The 22,618-nt window shown below is 33.8% G+C and overlaps 1 protein-coding gene across 5 annotated transcripts in view; it reads left to right on the forward strand.

The window, feature by feature from the left end:
• Positions 1 to 22,618, forward strand: part of LOC123529574 (guanylate cyclase soluble subunit beta-2-like) — a 115,430-nt gene that overhangs the window by 87,787 nt on the left and 5,025 nt on the right. For all 5 annotated transcript variants that reach the window (XM_045309950.2, XM_045309949.2, XM_045309948.2 and 2 more), the window contains exons 2-7: positions 5,808 to 5,881; positions 12,163 to 12,263; positions 13,118 to 13,301; positions 16,722 to 16,798; positions 18,782 to 19,246; positions 21,315 to 21,489. In XM_045309950.2, coding sequence (XP_045165885.1) covers positions 5,808 to 5,881; positions 12,163 to 12,263; positions 13,118 to 13,301; positions 16,722 to 16,798; positions 18,782 to 19,246; positions 21,315 to 21,489 — 1,076 coding nt within the window. The remainder of the gene's footprint in view (positions 1 to 5,807; positions 5,882 to 12,162; positions 12,264 to 13,117; positions 13,302 to 16,721; positions 16,799 to 18,781; positions 19,247 to 21,314; positions 21,490 to 22,618) is intronic.

The raw sequence follows: 22,618 nt of genomic DNA on the forward strand, positions 1-22,618 counted from the left end.
CACGGAAACAATAGATGAGTGTTAAGTTAGAGTTTAAGGTAGTTGACCCGTCATGTAATTCGGCATTTTTCGTGCGATTTCGTATTAGTTCGGTATTTTTCGGCCGTAAATGTAGCTAACACAAGCAACATTTTCCGTACCAACCGGAAATTACCGAAGTCATACACGAAGGAAAATTAAATCGAATGGAAATTACCGACAGCCATTACGGTTTTTTACCGTAATTAATGTAAAGTAAGTGCTTCTGAAGGTAAACTGCTCAAATACATTAGCATTGACGCTCGAATTATGCAACATATCTTGTTGAGCGATGTAAGTGTGAGTTACTTCAAACAATAGACCTTTTATAGATTGCATGGAAGCAGATGGTTATCTGAAATGAAGTAAAGTACAGCTACACCCAAAAGCTATTGAATATGTCTCTAAATAATTTACGCTTAATGGCACAGTACAATTAACGCAGGTATAATATTTGGAAAAGATCAATGAAATCTCAAATGTAGGATAAGGATAGCTGCTATATATACAATCAGCACATGATGTACATTTTTTTTGACGCTCGAGCCATTGAATATGATGTAATACTAAGACGATCTTGGTATTACATTCAGCTGGTGTATATAACATCATATTCACCGGCTTAAGAGTCGACATTGTTTTATTGTGTCAAAACAAGCATATTCAGACGTCAAAATAGTAGGAACTTAAATCTGTCATGTACTACATTTAAAGATATTTTTTTAGATTTTATGTATAGCATGACACACTTATATTAATCATACTAAAACAGTTCTGTTTTTGACCTATACCAAAGGGTTTGTTATTACATTTTACCTTTTTTCACATTTGACTGCTTTATATATGGAAACACGCAGTTCTAGATTGAGGCCATTTGTACCACAGACAAACCCAAAGAAAAACGTTGAAAACGCTGTAACTTTGATTGAGTTAACGATAGTGGAAATCAGTAAATTTATAGTTGCATATCATTTAATATACATAGTTTCTTTTCCAATCGGCAGTTCATATTTGCACCACACGGCCGCACAGTATATTTTTTTATTTGTTGTAGATACAATATTTTCCATATGGTCACACACCAGTAAATAGTTTTCCCTATATAAAACTGACATTTTTTAAAGAGCTACCAAACATAGCTAGACCCATTTCAGAGAACAAATTCTTACCTCATTTTAAGGAGTTATGATAAAACCGATATAAAATGAAGAGAAAAGTAGGGGTCATGGATTTCTCTTTTCACATTTGCTTACAGTAAAATCACATCAAAATCACACTGCTGTGACCTGGAAGTACTACTCATACTAAAATCATGTTTCACTTCACCAGATACAACCTCCTCTCCCATTTTTCCTACCAAAAACGTCAAAAATACATCCACAATGAAATTTAAACAGAAACCAACTTTAATTTAGACCTCTGTGGCCATGACAAGTGAAAAATTAGTGTTCAAAAACCTGTCCACTATTACGCGATAGACCAGATGGCTCCCACGCTGGTTCCTTTACTATAGTTAGGCCTATGATTATGTGAATACGAATTCTTACGTTAACTGAACGATTAAAGCAGTTGCCGGATAGGGTATCCGCATTAAATTCATTACTTGACGCACTGTTTTATAATTTAAGCTAGAAATTTGATGTTGTGAAACTTCTGTTTATTTCAGTTCACAGAATAAACAGAAGAAACATAATTTTGAAAAGAAGACAATACTACAATACAATACAACACGGTTGTAGAATGTCAATGCCAAATCAAAATCAGAAACATATTTGAATTTCGACTTCATTGTTTCAAAACAACCCACTTAAAATGCACATCAACGGTCACTCTTCATATGTAGGGGTTTGTTATTCCAACCGGAAAAAGAATAGCTGTCCAAAATCAGATCCCTACAGCATGTATCGGTCTGCACATATGTGATTTCATTCAAGGCTATGAATTTACTACACGTATCTATCAATCCAAGTGATGCATTTAATTGTTATGCTTTCGGTGACAAGAACTCCTTAGATATTTTTTTTACTTTGTCAAGAGCAATCTTTAGATGCCTCATAGCGGTCGTAAAAAAGGATTTAGTTTTATTGTCCGAGGGGATCATCCAGTCCATTCTATTATCTGTATAATAGAATTCCGCTTAACCTGATGCAAGGGGATATATGGTCTACTGCAGATTTCATTTCTACTATTATTTTGCTTAGTTACGTCCACTACTTCCACGGGATATTCATATAAAGGCAGAAAAGAAAGTTTCGATCCATTTGACAGCTGTAATACATTATAATTTAGGGAGGGGTAAACGAACTAAAAATGTCCATACTATTCACTGAAAGACTGCCGATGATCATGTTGTGTTTTTCTATGGATAAGTTAAGATAGATGAATAATATTTTTACAATATATCTGTGTTTGTTTATGGTGAAAAAAAATACTGAAGATTTGACTTAACATTTGGTGCTATTATTCATTTAGTACGTCTCTTTGTAAGTTGCGACAATAGAGCTTTTCCAACGGAAAAATTTGAAATTAATCATATTTTTTTTGTATCAACAATATGTCAAGATATCACGTGACATCTTACTTTCCATGTTGTTCAGTTTTAAATTTGGAACAAACTTTCCTTACACCTTCATAGATAATAATTTTGTCTTAAAAGTACTTTTAATGTTGCCATTGCTTTTGTTATAAAAGATAAAACTATCCATATTTCTGAGGCTGTATAACTCAATAACAATTAATCATACTGAATATATTCATTGTTATAGCCGTTACTTCCCTAGTTTTTTTGTCTTAGGTCAATGGATGCCATTTCTAAATACAATGTGATATTAAGGTCTTCAGTAATTGTTTTCTTTTACATAAACATTAGTACATTTAGCAACTTGGTGATTCCAATTTGGTACAATATAGACCACATTCTGACAGAAATCATTTTTATGCAGAACTGAGGAGAATTATATTCAATTTGAGGCTTTGTTGTCGGTGATTAACTTTATAATTATTGGACAAAAGAAACGAGGTCAGCTTCCGTCAATACCCTGGTTAATGAAAAGGATAGAAAATATCTACATGTCGAGTTGTTAACATTTATTTGAACCCTTGTTTAACCTTATAGAATAAACAGCTTTTTAAGACTGTAGATATGCTGAGAGCAAAACTGTATTACCAATAAACGCCTTCAGAAACGACACTGTTTTCAAAGGTTGCACTCTTTTGACTGTCACAAATCACAACGAATTTTGGGTCGGGGCATTTTTCCTGTTGTTTTTGAAAAAAAATAATAAAAGAGGGATTGACCCAGCTGCTTTGAGACACACTGAATATAATTTTGTGTACAGTTTGACGCTTCTTATTACTCATCTCAGGAGAGATGGTTGACACCGTGGTATCCGTTTCTTAAAGCTTATTGGGATAAACCTTTAGATTTTGCTTGATGATCTGTGACATGTAGTCGGAAACACGAAAACGCGAAAGCGGGGCGTTGATTCATAAAACGCTGGTGAAAAGATAAATGTGTTATCTTTAGATGCCTGATTAAGAAATTTGAATGCTGATTTACTAGTTCTAATGCTGATTAAATAGTTCTAGTATTTTAGTGCTGATTGAATAATTTTAATACTGATTAAACTATTATTGTATTGATTAAGTAGTTATAGTAGTTTTAGTGCTGATTAAATAGTTCTGGTGCTATTTAGACAGTTCTAGTGCAGATTGAATATTTCTAGCGCTGATTAAATAGTTCTAGCGCGTTTGTGATGTTGAACTATTGTCTTTACATTTATTTTCAGACAGTTTGATGTTGTAATATAACATGATAGTAAGTTTCTTAGTGTGTATGTTCTTTTCATTTGGTTTTGAAATGCTTCCATCGCTTTAATAGTGTCTATATGTTTTGTAAATATGTTGATCAATGCCATAAATAACGGTTTCCTATTTTGTATATAATTGTTTTTAACGGCCCGAAGGATCAAATGAATACAAGAAAACAGCGCATATAGACTTTTCTTTGATGTGGTCTGGGAGATTGTGATAAATTAAGTCAAACATTAGAACTATTTGTCTCGGTCCCTAGTGAGGTTTATCAAACAAGACGTTGTTTAACAGAAATGAATGAAAAGATGACCTGCTTTCTTCAATCGAAGATTATTTACATTCATTCATATGTTGAATCTAACTAACAAGATGTTCCATCAGGATGAAATTATTCTTTGTGATGTAAATAACTCGTTCTTGACATGTTTAAGCCTGAATACACATACGAACAATCGGTTCGTACTATTTATATGCCGGACTGTATCGTCATGTAAGAAATGTTAATATATTAACTGCGTCATTTGCCGGAAAACGGGTATATAAGAGCATTAGATAGAATTTATAGACATTAAGTAATTTTGGTATAAGATAAATCTGCTTTAATAATATCTGTTATAATATTAATTTGAAATAAGTAACAAAGGCGGGCTTTTTTTAATAATGTGTATGACTAGTTTCCGAACCGTAACGTGAACACTAAGGAAGAATGTTAAGATACGTTAGATAAGCCGTGCCATGAGAAAACCAACATAGTGGCTTTGCGACCAGCATGGATCCAGACCAGCCTGCGCGTCCGCGCAGTCTGGTCAGGATCCATGCTGTTCGCTAACAGTTTCTCTAGTTACAATAGGCTTTGAAAGCGAACAGCATGGATCCTGACCAGACTGCGCGGATGCGCAGGCTGGTCTGGATCCATGCTGGTCGCAAAGTCACTATGTTGGTTTTCTTATGGCACGGCTCAGATATAGTTCAAAGAACTGGTGAGATTATTGTTGCATAAACTATGTGGTTCTTTTTTCTCTTTTCCTTATTTAAGGCAGAAAGAAAATAAGAAAGGGATATATTTATAAGATAAACAAGCAAATTCAATAAATTGGTATCCCCCGCCGAACGGGATAAAGGTTTTGCCCTTGGAGAAGCATTCTCTGTAAATGCAATTGCATTTCAGTGTTTCTGAAAGCCACTTATTCTTAATTACTGATAAAAAACCATTTAATTTTCTATATTTAGTAACAATGACCTTGACCCAAACTACCTAAACTGAAACAAAATGGTGTCTATGAAAGCTACCTGTTTACTAAGTTTGGTTTTCTTACCTCATTCCTTGGGAAAACCAATTTTCTATTTTTAGTAACATTGATATTGACCTTGACCTAAGCAACAAATAACCTTCCATGCAAGCTTTCTAAATTCCATGTTTAGACGCAATACCATATTCCTTACTGAAGTTAATGAGCAAATGTTTTCTGTATTTTTAGTAACAGCGACATTGGCCCTGACTTCAGAACGCATACCGTATATCAGTTTCTAAGAAACCATATATGTATTATGCTTGGTCATAATATCCAATAGTAATAGTAAAAAATGGACCTTAAAATGACATTATTTGCAAAGTAAGCATTATATAAGTAGTAAAGGCCATATATCGTGTGTTCCTGAAGCAATTTCACTAAATCTTGCATGGTCACATATTCCATTATTACAATGTTTATTGAATTTATTCAAACTATGTATGAGATATGACTTCGGACAGACAGAAAATGCAAACAAAAACACTACTTATTCAATACCAAGTCAAAATATGTCTAAAATGGTAATAAGACAATAAAAATATATTAACAAAGTGAATGCAAGAACGCAGACACAGCGTTTTCAAGGCTGATAAAACGAGTATACATGTTTTACTGCAAGAAATCTGTTTATCTATAATTACAAACCTTAAGAACAAATGTTTATTTTATATTGTTGTATTTCAGTATGGACAGATACATGTTTGTGTGCGGGAACTAGTGGAAGAGAAATTTGGTGCAGAAGCTTGGAAATCCGTACTGTAAGTTTAATGTTGAACTAAAATGTAAATGTTGTTATAAGCACTAACACTCATTGGAAACAAGCTTTCAAATCTTCAACTCTAAAAGACACCCAATATTATTTACAAGTTACTGCGTACGTAAGCACAGCAGACTTTATACTTCAAAATCTTCCAGCATTTATAAAAAGAACATTACACATTTTCAACGACAGACATACTATTTTTAAAAGAAAGTGTTTTAATAATAACATTCGTGAAGCACATAATGCACGTAACAAAAATTGCTGAAAGTTTGACACCAGATAGAATTCTTTTGCAGGTTTGCATATGAAGTATGACATCACCACTGCGTATATTTTCACCTGACAAATCAAATCTAAGGTTTTTATAATGCATATTCATATGAAAACACGCACAGAATATATGCTGCTCCCGCTTCTACATTTTCTCGGAACGTTAACCCTTACCTTGCTAATTTTCTATAATGAACTTGTCCTTCTTTCAATTTTGACAGTAACATTAACTGTAAAAAGGGGTGTTTTTATTTACCAAAAGGGAACTGGCTGAATAGCAAACAGTGCAGGTCATGATCAGACCGCACTGATGTGCAGACTGATCATGATCTACACTGGTCGCAAAGGCAAAATCAATCGTGTCCAGATGGTAAGGGTTAAGTGTTACGTATGCTGATTTACAATAGATGATAGATTTTTCGAGATAGCACTAGTCCATGTTTCAATATTTGTCATATTTGCATAGAGTACGTATCAGGTTATGTTCGTATGGCAATTACATGTTGTTTCTATATATAGACCGAAATATGTAACAAGATTGTAAAACTGCAATAAGTCATGCTCAATCAACGAACTGCATGCATAGCAAACAAAAGAACGATCAATTTCTTGGTTTTCTTTCTGCTTCTCTACATCAACGAACTAATAATAACAAAATTAATCTACCACCACAAGGCCCACTGTGCAATTTCTGGTATTTTGTTATTATTATTATAAATGCTATTATTAGAAAAGGAAACAGAAAAAGAGGTGTTTACTTTTATATAAAAAGTTACGATTCATTTTATACATCCGTACGAATGTACTCCTTAAGTCTCTTTTTCGAGACATAAAACTCTGACGCCTTCATTGATCGCGGCCGATCATTTTGAATAGGACAAGTATATAAGCGCTGGGGAAAATATTTCATGATGGACCTGTGAATTCTTTACTTGTGGGTGAAACAGGTCTCATAAGCGTAAATACGACTAGCTCCTACTGATTATAAAACATACCGTACGATTTGCTGTGAATTTACTGTTGTACTTTTAGTAGTTCAACCGCCACCCTTGTTAAAGAGCAACATTTAAAAAACACGTTTTTTTTTCATCCTCAAGTAATAAGTAAGTAGACTCGCCCAGTTTAATCAATCTAGACGCATACATAGAGCGCTTACTTCACTCGATTTACATTCGGAACATTTTCACGCGTTTCGGGCTTTATCGTATGTTTAACATGGGATTTTTGAACCGTCCAAAGATGTTGGAAATGTTTGTCTCATTGTTTATTTTTTTTTAATAAAAATGTTACTGCTTTCATTTTCTACCACTTTTTTTCCACCCTTGCCTGAAAAAACAGTAATGAGTTTGTACACTGTTCAGACAATTGTGCTCTGTTGAAATTTAACCAAACACAAGTTTACCTGCATAAACAGAAAGCATGATATGTCACCATGCGCGGATCCAGAGGGGGGGGGTGCGGGGGTCCGGACCCCCTCTGGAAAATCTTTAAAAAAGGAAAGAAGACAAGAAGGAAAGAAAATGTTTTACGAAAAAGGCAACAGGTTAGTCCATAAAACTGTCCCAGAATGCAAAAAATGAAGTGCTAAATTTCAAAATTTCCAGGGGATCGGACCCCCTCTGAGAAAATTGGCTGTGTCCGTGCATAGTTACTATACCTGTCCAGTTGTCCAGTACTGCACATTATGGTAAACGCTTCTTTCCTGCACAAATGACAATTTCGCAACTTCTGTCCGGTTTGTACAAATTTCTGGCCCCGATAAACCATTTGACTTGTTTTTATTTAGCATGCGACAGCATCATTGATCGCGGCCGATGATGGACCTGTGAATTTTTTACTTATGGGTGAAACAGGTCTCATAAGCGTAAATACGACTAGCTTCTACTAATTATAAAACATACAGTACGATTTGTTGTGAATGAACTGTTGTTGTACTTTTAGTAGTTCAACTGCCACCCTTGTTTAAGAGCAACATTTAAAAAACACGTTTATTTTCATCCTCAAGTAATAAGTAAGTAGACTCGCCCAGTTTAATCAATCTAGACGCATAATCTACATAGAGCGCTTACTTCACCCGATTTACATTCGGAACATTTTCACGCGTTTCGGGCTTTTATCGTATGTTTAACATGGGATTTTTGAACCGTCCAAAGATGTCATCATGCGCGGATCCAGATGGGGGGTGGGGACCGGGGGTCCGGACCCGCTCTGGAAAATCTTTAAAAAAGGAAAGAAGACAAGCAGGAAAGAAAATGTTTTTCAAAAAAGGCAACATTAGGACTGCATGTAAAGTATATGCGGCTGCTGCTACATACGACCCCGACATAATTCATATTATTTATCTAAAAGAAACTAAGAATTTTACCTTCAAGAAAGCTTGACTTTATCATTTTCCCAAATTTAACAGGTTAGTCCATAAAACTGTCCCAGAATGCAAAAAAAATGAAGTGCTAAATTGCAAAATTTCCAGGGCGGGTGGGGGCAGGGGATCGGACCCCGTCTGAGAAAATTGGCTGTGTCCGTGCATGGTCACTATACCTGTCCAGTACTGGACATTATGGTATACGCTTCTTTCCTGCACAAATGACAATTTCGCAACTTCTGTCCGGTTTGTACAAATTTCTGGCCGCGATAAACCATTTGACTTGTACAGATTTCGATATAGTGCTGAAGAAACATTCTGAAACACAGTACAGTAAAACAATACATGATGCTTTTGAGAAAGGGCAAAGATTAGGACTATTTCTATTTGGACTACTTGTGACTAACCCTGCATAGGCTTACATTTCATTTGGTAGTGATCAGCTTTAAGGTAGTTCTGCACATTTGATAAAACAGAAGTTATGGCATTGCGTTATGTATCCGGAAAACGTAGAATAAAACCTGGACCTGACATAAGGAAAGGAAAATCATTCTATGCATAAATATCACCTTTTATGTACATTTATAAAAACGGCAACATTAATTTCTTTCTAAAGATGAAAAATGGTAACGAAATAATTCCTTTAAATCTGTTTGAAATTTGCGGATCTCTTAACCCACAGGCAAATATTTAAAATAAGCACACGGGCCTGTAGAATTTTTAACGATATGATGGACATTATATTGATTTACAACTTTGAAAAGTTTCACTAAATTTTACTCTGCATTTATAAAGAAATATGTCTATTTGCAAATATGTTTTCAAAACTTTGATTTTCCCGTAAACACCCATTATGAAAATTTGCATTAGGTCCAAATTCTGTCTAGCAGTACAAGGAACAAGCACACGACCTTATCTTTTTAACTGAATATCTGATGATATTTTTTTTTCAAGGAAGTTTATTCTGAAGGTTTGAAAAATCAAAGTTTAATGGGTTTGCACTTATACAAAAAAGTAATAGAAACGTGCAGAGCTACCTTAACGCACTTGTGGCATTTTATCAATGATAAGTGTATGTCGGGTCCAAGTTTTGTAATAGAAGATGTAAAACACGACTACCGGAGAGTTTGAATTTTAAAGATTCTTGTAAACTCAAATTCTGCCTAAACAGATAAATATATGATGAGATCAGAAATAATTTTTATTCATAATTGTATCTTACCTTGCCTTAAAGACTAATATTGGGTCGATGAGAGCAATTACTATTTTTTAGCTCACCTGTCACGAAGTGACAAGGTGAGCTTTTGTGATCGCGCAGTGTCCGTCGTCCGTCGTCCGTGCGTAAACTTTTCCTTGTGACATCTCTAGAGGTCACATTTTTCATGGGATCTTTATGAAAATGGGTAGATAGATAGATAGATAGATTAGATTTATTTCAACATAAAATGTACAATTTACATGGCAACTTATAATTAAAACATACAATCAAACAATAAACAAACATGTATGAATTAATATAGCCATGTCAATCAACATTATATGTTAAGGATTACACAAAAAAGAGTTAAAATAAACTCTTATTTCCATTGTGGTCCTTAAGATATAGTATTGTATGACATAGGAAGAATAATTTATCACAGTAAAAAAATAATCACAGAAAAATGCCCGAAGATAAGTTTGTATAAAAATCCTATGCTTAAAAATGATTGACTAGTATAAAAAATGATTGACTAGTAAAAAAAAACACAATGCAAAAATCTATCTATAATGCAATCTAACTAAAAGTCATATTAAGCTTAAAAAATGTTCCTTAACCTTACGTTTAAATGAATACATGGTTGTGGCATCCCTAACATTTTGTGGCAGACTGTTCCATAAACAACAATCATTATAAGCAAATGTTTTTTTCCCAAAACCTTTGACCACTGGGAGAGCATATCTCTTACTATCTGACATTGAAAAACCTGTACCATCAAGGGAGGCATTTGCCTTTGCTCTGAACCTTGTGGGATAATCATGAACAGTATTGATAGGGGTAAAGTGTTCACTTAAATATGAAGGAGCAATATCAGAATTTATTTTATAAACATGACAGAGAGTTATTTGATTAACTCTACTTGAAACTGGTAACCAGTTAAGACGTGAAATGAGTCAGAATGTTCATCTTGGTAAATTCTAGGTCAGGTTCGAAACTGGGTCACGTACCGTCAAAAACTAGGTCAGTAGGTCTAAAAATAGAAAAACCTTGTGACCTCTCTAGAGGCCATAATTTTCAATGGATCTTCATGAAGATTGGTCAGAATGTTCACCTTAATGATATCTAAATCAAGTTTGAAACTGGGTCACGTGCCTTTAAAAACTAGGTCAGTAGGTCTAAAAATAGAAAAACCTTGTGACCTCTCTAGAGGCCATATATTTCACAAGATCTTCATGAAAGTTGGTCAAAACGTTTACCTTGATGATATCTAGGTTAAGTTCGAAACTGGGTCACGTGCCTTCAAAAACTAGGACATTAGGTCAAATAAGAGAAAAACCTTGTGACCTCTCTAAAGGCCATATATTTCATGGGATTTGGATGAAAGTTGGTCTGAATGTTCATCTTGATGATATCTAGGTCAGATTAGAAACTGGGTCAGGTGCGGTCAAAAACTAGGTCAGTAGGTCTAAAAATAGAAAAACCTTGTGACCTTTCTAGAGGCCATATATTTCATATAATCTTCATGAAAATTGGTCAGAACGTTCATCTTGATGATATCTAGGTCAAGTTTGAAACTGGGTCACGTTCCATCAAAAACTAGGTCAGTAGGTCAAATAATAGATAAACCTTGTGACCTCTCTAGAGGCCATATTTTCCATGGGATCTGTATGAAAGTTGGTCTTTAGTTCATCTTGATGATATCTAGGTCAAGTTTGAAACTGGGTCACGTGCCATCAAAAATTAGGTCAGGTCAAATAATAGTAAAACCTTGTGACCTCTCTAAAGGCCATATTTTTCAATGGATCTTCATGAAAGTTGGTCTGAATGTTCATCTTGATGATATCTAGGTCAAGTTCGAAACAGGGTCATGTGCGGTCAAAAACTAGGTCAGTAGGTCTAAAAATAGAAAAACCTTGTGACCTCTCTAGAGGCCATACCCTTGAATGGATCTTCATGAAAATTGGTCAGAATGTTCATCTTGATGATATCTAGGTCAAGTTTGAAAATGGGTCACGTGCCTTAACAAACTAGGTCAATAGGTCAAATAATAGAAAAACCTTGTGACCTCTCTAGAGACCATATTTTTCAATGGATCTTCATGAAAATTGGTCAGAATTTTTATCTAGATAATATCTAGGTCAAGTTCAAAATTGGGTCACATGAGCTCAAAAACTAGGCCACTATGTCAAATAATAGAAAAAACGTCATACTCAAAACTGGATCATGTGGGAAGAGGTGAGCGATTCAGGACCATCATGGTCCTCTTGTTTTATTTACAGGTGTGTCTCTCATTTCATTTCATAAGCATAATACGTGCAATCATTCTTTTGTTTTGTATTGTAAATAATAATCACTTATTTAATGTGGCAGATAGGTCACTGGGCCGGGTGCTGTTTTATTGGGTAACTACGCTGAAATTAAAATCACACGTTTCTCCTTATTTCAGAACCAAGTCAGGGTTGGACGAACATGATCACTTCCTTGTCTTCCACAGATATGAAGATCCTGTCACATTCAAACTTATAGGAGCAGTTTGTGAAACGTTAGGTATTTAAGGGACACTCTTCCAGATTCGTATATCTTTCTCTTCAAAACATATTTAGAATAAAGTTTAAGAATTAAGAATAAAAAATCTTTGAAATTTATTTTTATGTTATGTAATTAAACGCTTACTAAAATGCTACATAAAGCTTCTTCTGACATTCCGTTTGAAAATGTTGTATAAAGAATATTCATACTGTTTGAACAACCTTGTCAGTAACATGGCTGTCTTTGATTTCTTTTTAATGTAAGATAATACCATGCGATTAATAACTTCTTAAATTTGTAAAATATCTTGATTAGTTATGAATTTGTCATCAAAAATGGTAGTCTAAGGGTAATTTTCCATTTTTCCATTGTAAATTTAAGCCATATTTTAAAACAATTCTTCGAAAAACTCGATTTTGACTTTATTTTGAATGGCTTGTTATCAGTCTTTCGGGATATCTGTATAAAAATAAATTATTTTTGAAATTGAGCTTTTTCCCCGACTTTTCCATGAGGAAAAACATTTTGGTCATAAAACTGACATTAAGATATTTTTAAAAATCAGAAAGATCCTACTACAACCTTCGGACATCTATAGAATGAAGTACAGCTTATATACGCATCTAGAATAAGACCGCAATTCACGAAACCCCCTATTACGGCTTAGATAATTCAAACATTTGTTTCATATCCTTATGCAACATTTTCAATTATATTTTGTATTTGATCTGCAGCATAAACTTGGTTCATGCATTAACCTATGTAGTGTAAATACCGTTCTTGTTCTTTTCTTAAGGAACTTAAGTATGTTTCTGAACCTTTCTATGTAAAAGTTAAAACAAATAAAAATCATCATGTTTTTTCTATTTTAGGCGTAGAATTACCCGCAGTTCTAGAGATTTTTGGGGACTACTTTCTCCAATACTGCCTTCGGCATGGGTATGATAAAATGTTGAAGACACTCGGAGGCAACTTTAAATCATTTATACAGAATCTCGACTCCCTACACGCGCTTTTAGCACTCACGTACAAGAATATTGTAGCACCATCGTTCAGGTAAAGAATACTTCTTTCTAGGTATATATGCCGGTCTTACGTGCGCTATTGGACTGTCGGTGTGTACGTCTTTCGAGGCATCTATAACTTGCGGGAGAGGTTGTTCGAGGGCGGTTGTACTATCTTTGTGGAAGGGTTAAATGTTTCTTTGATTTCCTCTTGTTGGTGCCTAGTAAATGAATCTGTTCTGTAGCTTTAACAGTTAACTCGAATATTTCTTTGCGGAAATGATTGTTGCAAAATTGTTGTCTTAAGGTAGTTGACCCGAAATGAAAGTCAGAAATTTTCATCCATATTCGGATGGTCCCAGATAACCTTATGCAATTTCGGCATTCTGCGATATAAATGAAAAGTCAGATGCTTGTATAAGCTATGTTATTGTCCGAAGTATGCCGAAACACCATACATGAATGGTTTGCCATTACGGATCTTCAAGTTTCAAGTTTATTTCTACATCAGGGCATATAATATGCATGTGATGAGAACAATGATACACATATTGAATCAGTAACTTCAAAGACAATGCTAAGTATATAAACAACAAAGCAGCATATTGTTATCTAAACAAATAAATCTACAAGTCATTTTACTGTTTCTAAGAGTTACACATATGTGCATCCAACTATGAGATCAATATATTTTACATGGAGAATGAAATTATTTAAACTTAGACAAAATGGTTTTACAAAATAATGCTAGTTTAATAAGTTTTGACTTAGTTTTACAATTCATAAGATCATCTAATTTAAATGAACTAGGATGGTTAAAATAATACTCTGGCACTGACTTTTTTCTACTGGCACTGAAGAAGTCGCATTCAAATAGATAGTGATATTCATCCCGAATTGAATGTTTGTCACAAAGTGTACATTTTCTTTCACAGCGTTCAATGTTATAATGTCTTCCCTTCTCAATAGGTAAAGAGTGATTCATAGTTCTAAATTTACAAAGGGTCTTAGCTAAATTATGTGGCAAGATATCCAGATATTTTTCAAAACAATGTACTGTTTTATACATACGAACGATATGCAAGACATTTAGGAGAGTTATCAACAGAGTTATTCCAGTTTTGCAATCTAGTCTTAACCAGTGATTTGAAATGTCTCAAGTTTGTAACCTTTTGGTTAATAAAATATTCAGACAAACCAAGCTCGTCAAGATCTACTTTCTGAATCCCATTTTCCTCCAATAGTGTGCGAATTTCTTTCTTCCCACACTTCCCTATGATCAAAACAATTTATGTACGATACTATGGTTGTAATTATGTTAGATAAATCACTAAGATAACTAAATATGTTTTTACCACTGTATGAACTAGTTGCCATAATTCGTCCATACACGTTACACTATTCCCAAATGTGTACTTACTTTATTAAATGTACTCCCACTATTGGCGATGAATTAATCACATAATGGTTTTTATTGTCAGATTTTTAGCGTTTTAGAAATATAAATGTAACTGGTATACAGACAGCCCCGAGAGCTTCAAATAGAAATGATACTGCATTTGAAAAAAATGTATGTCTGATCTGTAACAGACTAGAACATAAATACTTTTTTTCTGTTTTCTATATTGTTTTAAAAGACAATGCATGCACAAAGCAATCAAATTGTTAACATCCGAAAACATGCAAATCATCAGAAATCTAGCTGCTTTCATATAGAGTATCTTTGAAACAGAAAATGTTATGTATAAAATATCTAACCCGAAGTGAGTAACTATAAATACGCAGACATTTTTTTTCCTTTCTGTACTTCCACCGTACCTGAGCAGAAAACTACGAATATATTCTCCTGTCGCAACTTTGCAATTGTTAGGTAAACATTTTGTATTAAACAACGAATTTGTTGGTCATAAGGACATATGTTTTTCATGACTTTAGTATATTGATAATATTCTGCCATTGACAAATTTTGTCACAAATTTATTTTACAGTAATACTTGTCAAGTTTTGATCATGGGTTATCTTTACCTACATCAGATGTGTATTGAATGAACTCCTTACTCTAAGATGACTATTTATGAAGACTCTAGCTTTAAAGCAGCTTTGGAATATGCATTTAGACAGTAAAGTAGTTCCCATGTGTTGCTTAAAAGCGAATAACTAAAAATAAGAATATATATTTGTAGTGTCACTGAATGAGATAAAAGTCTGAGTTACAGCCCGTCAATTATGCCAGTGAAATATAACATCATTATAGTCAGTCCGTATTACCTATAGGGTCTCTGAATTAACCATGCCGTAGATAGGCATATTTGTACTTTTAAAGAGCTTGTCGCAAAGGCGCATATTGTGTCTATTATGTATGTCTTGTAAACGAGCTATCTCATGTGAGAAACCCGTCAAGTACATTGCTCTAGAAAAATGTTATCTGGGACAATCCGATTATCTCCTTCGCAATCCAGAGAGCATATCGGACAAATTCATACAACAGCGCAATTTGTGTGAATGACACTTAATTGTCAGTTAGTTATGGTGTTACAAGAGATGGAGTGCTAAGAATTAGAGGAGTTTTCTCTCATACATCAAATTGAAATTGGCACTTTTAAGACAAATCGATGTAAATTGGCACGGTACTTTTATCTTAACATGACGACTGACAGAAGGCAATATCATTGTCTGTGTTTTAATGATATATAATATGTCGGAAGTAATGCCGAAATGAAGTGGTCTGCAGAACTCTACACCAGAGGTTGTTTCTGTTACAATGTTAAGCGCTTTGTCTACTTTAAGGTTTTTCGCCCATGTACGTTTGTCTGTCTGTCTGTACGCCAGTGTGAAATACAATTTATTTACATTTCTTACGATATATATGAAACATCTGACTTGTAGTCTGAAACACAATAAACAGTGTTTGTTTCAAAACAGAAAAATAATCAAACACAGTCACCAGTTAACATCAAACTATCACGCGGAATGATTTGAAATTATAATAATGTGAAGTAACGTTTTCCTGTCGTCTGAAGTTACAGCTTTTAGGACATTATGACATTATCATAGAATAAAGTTTACTTTGAAGCACTAACGCTTGTTACTTTTTAGTAATATAATGTGGGCTACGTCGTTCTTCGTAACCATGCCTTCTCGCTTTCTCGAGAAGTATGCAGTGAAATTATTCCCGCGATATTTACAAAATATAAAGGATAAACTTACTTTTATACCTTTTTTTTCATTAATTTTCTTTAAACACGTTTCAGGACAACAGAGACCTAACTTCTTGATTTACCCTCGAATATCGTTATCTAATATCCCAAAGCAGTTATATTTCGACAAAAAGTATTACTGTCAAAGCTGTAAAATGAAAAGTATTACTGTCAAAGCTGTAAAACGTTGCGTTCATTTTATATACTGATCTTGCGTTGCAAAAATAGATCATCCAGTGTCTACGTGTTTTTTTAACTTGATTATTTTCTTGCAGGTGTGAAACTAACGAGGATGGGAGTTTGTCTTTGCATTACTACACTATAAGACCTGGACTTTATCCAATTGTTTTAGGTATTTTTTTTATTTACATATGTCTACATGTCGACATAAAAAATCATAATGTAGCATTCATGAAAAAAACCTTGTGTAAGTGAAATAAAAATAATTTAACATACAGGGGAAACCATTGGTTTTATTTCTGGTGTTCATGCGGAAACTAGTATATTGTAATTTAATTTTCCAAGACGAACCCAATTCTTGAAACTAGTATATTGTAGTTTAGTTTTCAAAGACGAACCCAATTATTGAAACTAGTATATTGTAAGTTAGTGTTTCAAGACGAACCCAATTCTTGAAACTAGTATATTGTAATTTAGTTATCCAAGACGAAACCAATTCTTGAAACTAGTATATGGTAATTTAGTTATCCAAGACGAACCCAATTCTTGAAATTAGTATATTGTAATTTAGTTTTCCAAGACGAACCCAATTCTTGAAACTAGTATATGGTAATTAAGTTTTCCAAGACGAACCCAATTCTTAAAACTAGTATATTGTAATTTAGTTTTCCAAGACGAACCCAATTCTTGAAACTAGTATATTGTAATTTAGTTATCCAAGACGAACCCGATTCAATTCTTGAAACTAGTATATTGTAATTTAGTTACCAAGACGAACCAAATTCTTGAAACTAGTAATTGTAATTTAGTTATCCAAGACGAACCCAATTCTTGAAACTAGTTTATTGTAAGTTAGTTTTCCAAGACGAACCAAATTCTTGAAACTAGTATATTGTAAATTAGGTATCCAAGACGAACCCAATCATTTTATAAAATCATGTTATTTGCGATGTCTTTACAACAAAAATTAAAAACAAACACTTATTGACCAGGAGAAAACAGTGGATCCTAGCCAAAAGACCCTCGATGAAACCAAAACTAGAGTTAAATAATATTTCATTAAACAGTTTACAGTCTACCCAGCGGGGAAAGTATACAATTGTGTGATCATGTGCTAGTGATAGATATTCCTGTTTTTCCCTAGGGTTTAGAGAAAGACTTTGTCTAAAATATCGTACACTAAAGTGACGTGACAATAGTACTAGCCATAGAATTACGTTATAAACTATTTACATAATGTCAGGAAATACCCACATCTATTTGTCTTCGCGTGATAGGAAAGAAAAATGATCTAACACGTCCGCGTCCGCATGACGCTATTTTCCCAATCCTGTCTCACACAAACAGATATATAAGACCCTAGACTAGCATCAGTCGTAAGAGCTCTTTAGAATAAATATCTGTACCATACAATCCTCTTTAATAGCACTTTCCGAAGACAAAAAAAAATCTCTTATCTCTGTTGAGCCCAGGGAGAAAATGGTTTTCTGAAAAAAATGTGGTGTCTGTATGAAGAAAGATATAAAAATTATTACAGATTTTTAAACCTCAATAGACAAGACCATTATAATGTAATGTATGTGATTCACGTATTTGTCGTAAAAAAATAAAATATACGCTTTGACGACGTTCTTGCCGTAAAAGCATTGTGACTCTTGAATGTAATTCTTTCAAATTTTCAGATTTGAACGGAAAAAGAATGTCCTTCGTGAATATAAGGGTTCATCCTACTTTTTCAACCAATCACTTGCCAAACATTTTCAAAATCTTCCAATATTTATACCTGTAGAATAGAATATTAGCAAACACTTCCCAAAGTAAAGTGTTACAATAAGGCTGACCTATTTAGTATTTCATAAAATAAGTATGAGCAACTCTAAGCCGGACAGAGTTTATGAAATGAAATTTTCAGCGTTCCGTCGTTTCTATTTAAGTTTTCACTTCGTAGCCTCTGTCCTGTATCAAGTTACCTCAGTTTCGATTTATATGTCATCAAAATAAGTCTTTTTTTCCAAAAGAGCAACCATTGTAATGAATATGTAAGAGCCCAATCCCCGTACAGCTGTACAATTTCCATGGCATGATTTATTTCATAAACAATGTCGCAATGTAATTTGTCTAGTAGTACTTATTACCCCATTGTTTATTATTTCAGGACTTGTCAGGGCAGTCGCTAGAGACCTTTACAATCAGGAAGCAGATATCAGCGTTGTGGACAAATCTCAGGAAGTTATTTCTGGCGGGAAAACGCAAGAGCATGTGACATTTCGCGTGGTTCTCACGAGACAGGACGATACTAAATCATTAACAGAATTCCAACCATCGTTTCCGTCTGAATTTTTTATAAGTGCTGAACAATTTTGCAATGCATTTCCATACCATATCATTTTTGACTCCAACCTTGAAATCAAACAGTGTGGAATGATGATTCAGCGATTATTACGGACGCAAGTAACGGAGCAAAATATGTGTGATATATTTGAACTTACACACCCTAGGATGCAAATGTCTGTGATAAATATAAGAATGTTCATTAATGCAGTATTTATGCTCAAAGTCAGAGTCCCAAGCAAAACAGTACTCAAAAATGGTGATTCGCAACATTCTTTGATATTAAAAGGTAAGAATAGAATACAGTATAATAAAATAGAATAAATAGAATAGAATAGAATAGAATAGAATAGAATAGAATATATTTTAGTAACCAATCATGGGCCATCAGTTGCATGTGAATCGGCGCAAAATGCAAAATAACAAATTTCATAGCTAAGTGTAATAAAAGTTGCTAGACATTTCCGACCAGAGGCATAATTCAGGATAATAGTAGCATTTTATACGAAAAATAAATCACCTTAGCGGCGTTAGACTATGGTGGCTAGAGTTACTTTTGTCAATTAATTGGCAATATTTCACCACCACTGTTGTCATATTACTACTTAAGAACAAAGCAACGTACACCTGCCCATATAAGATATTTTGCTAATTAAAGTTATAAAACGGAAAATGACAGAATTACAGTAATTAAATTTGATCTTTTTTGTAAGTGGAGATGTTGCAGAAGTTTTTCTGTTACAATAATTACCTTGTGCAGTACGTAAAAGTGAAATTAACTGTCAGATTAAATCAACCTTTAATAAGATAGACAAGCAAAAACAAACATTTGAACTTTGCGCCACACATGTAATTTCGCAGATTAATCATTTATATTGTGGAAAACTGATACCAAGAAAAATGATAAATGCACGACATACAAAATTATATGAATTAGTGTTAAAAAAACCAAACGCCTTTTTTCATTTTCTGTTGAATTTAAAGTTCTCTTTACCAAACAGATACGGCTTCCTGAATTTAATATGATGATTATTATTATTATTATTATTATTATTATACCAGATTTATATAGCGCCCTTTTCATGACCAATTTCACGTTCAAAGGCGCTTTACATAGTTCAAATGCAGCCACACAGGGCGCATAATTCATCCTCTACTAGTACAGACACAGAGCGATCTGACCAGAGGGACAGAGTGAGACAAAGCCCCCATGGCAGAGAGATCAGAAATCAGATACAGGCTTGTCCGGCTAACTTAGCCTAGCTCGTTGCGAATAGACAGCCTGGTTCTTTAACGTGCCCAGTATATAGCACTGATACACGCAAGGATTGCCTGGGTTCCTGACCAGTACACCTCTAGTTGGGTGGGAAACACTGAAAAGCGTTTCTGAAAATTCAGGAGTAGCTGCCGGGGATCGAACCCCCGACCTCAGGATTGGAAGGCCAGTGTGCAAACCACTGAGCTATCCGTCCACCCATGATAAGATATCAGATACATTCCTTCCTTCCTTTTAGAGCTGTTTCTCTTTCATCAGACAGTTACAGGAATTTATGTATTTAATAAAGTTATCCCCAACTGTAAGGTGTTGAAATATTTAGTTGCGAAATGTAGGCGTCTATTTCTTTCATTTTCAAAACAGTTCTTCATATAGAATCAACACGCATTTCCAATTTATGCGAAACAATTCTATTTCAAAGTGTTTAAACATTTGTATGTATTACATCTTTTAATATGCGTTTTTATAAATGCTGAAAAAAAGTATGAAATATCTTGTATTTGCAAAGATATGCAATTGTATAGGAAAATCGTTTTGTGGACTTTAAACTGGCACGTAATTTTACAATTATTTCATATTGAAATTACCATATAATTCCAGTAGAGCACTACTATAAGAGAGAATTTATTTAGGACATGTTAGTTTTACACTATCCTTTCATGATTTAAGGGAATCTTATACTTGAACCATAACACAACATTTAAAGTGAAAGTCCATACACGTTCTTTAGGTTGACCGCGATAGAGCTACCTGACGCTTTCAAGGTATACTGGACCCACTATTCATATTTGAAATTATTTTAAAAAGTCTAAGGCTGATCTTAGTCTGCACTGTTCACTATTAAATCAGTAAATTTTCAGTGAACATCCCTTCAAATAATAAATGGTATTGCCCAAATTGAAAGACAGACCAATGATTTTGTTTACTTTTTCGTGCTATGTCTGAACTGTGTTGATTTCTTAAAGTTTCTGTTGTTAAAAAAATAAATGCCTGTCCCAAAATTTCCAGTTAGCGGAACCGTATCTATTTCCGACTTATGACCAATGTTTATGAATGATTAATTATTAAAATTTTGTTTCAGGTCAGATGATGTGGCTAGATGACATTCAACATATGATATTCATTAGTTCTCCTCGTTTATCAAGTCTAACCGAGTTGATGGAAATGAACGTTTATCTCGCTGACATTCCACTTTATGACGTCACAAGAGAATTAGTTCTACTTAACCAACAGAGAATTGCAGAAATTGATATAGCGTAAGTCATAAGGGCTTTACTGACATTTTAGTATAGGGCGGCCCAAAAGCAGACGACTTACGAAATCAATTAATGGATTTAGTGTTACCAAAAATAGTTCCCTTTAACGCGCTGGTAATTCATTAATTCCGTCATTCTGTGACGTCCCAACAGAACAAGTTCTAAAATGAAAATGAAAATAATGACTTTGATTTTGATATTTTTAAAATAGTAGATGTGTACACTAATTTCAGCTCATTTTATAGATTGTGACGTTGTAGTTATAGATGTTGAGCTTAAAGATAACCTTTCATTTCACACCAGAAATGTAAGCGATTGCGTTCTAGACCAGTCAGATTACAATCCGTTCTAAAATATTAGTTACATTCTTAAGTTTCTTTTATACGAAGAGTAACACATTCAAAATTACAAACGAAAAAAAAACAAACAGAAAACTTTGATATTCATACGCCTTCAAATTGTATTTTATTAACCGAAAATCACCAGAATTACGAAAAACCCTAAATGATACCTTAATTAGAAAAGAAATCATCCTTACTTAACCCGATATGTTCTCCTTGGTGGCTCTAATGTTCAGTAAGGCTTTTTAAATTCTATGCTAAAAACAGATAAATCAGTTGTCTAAATAGCACTACATTACTACATGACTTTCGATATACAATGACCTTACACAGTTAGAGCCGTAAAAGAAGGTTATCATAAACAATGGATTCAATAATATTTTCAGCTATGTTAATCAATATTCAAACCTTTGGCAAACACAGGAAAAACTAATTATCGAAAAAAGGATATAACAAAAAAAAAAACAACAACAAAGAACAACAGACATATTATTATGTTCATAAGAAAAATATGGCCGCCACATCGTAAATAAAGGTATTATGGACCTTTAAAGATAAAATGACTTCTGAACATATTATAAGCAGCTCTTTATGAATTAAGATTCGTAGGCTCTTGGAATAAACGCAGTTACGTAAATGCTGCTGGAGTTAGGTTCCAGATATAGTAAGAAGGATTGTAGCTTTAAAATCATATCTTAAAATGTTAATTAAATGTAAGGCTAATTAAATGTAATGTCTTATTATCGTTAGGTAATTGTGATATTTGATTTTTTTGCCATTCGATGCAT

The sequence above is a fragment of the Mercenaria mercenaria genome, chromosome 13, assembly GCF_021730395.1.
Source record: "Mercenaria mercenaria strain notata chromosome 13, MADL_Memer_1, whole genome shotgun sequence".
Classification (NCBI taxonomy): domain Eukaryota; kingdom Metazoa; phylum Mollusca; class Bivalvia; order Venerida; family Veneridae; genus Mercenaria; species Mercenaria mercenaria.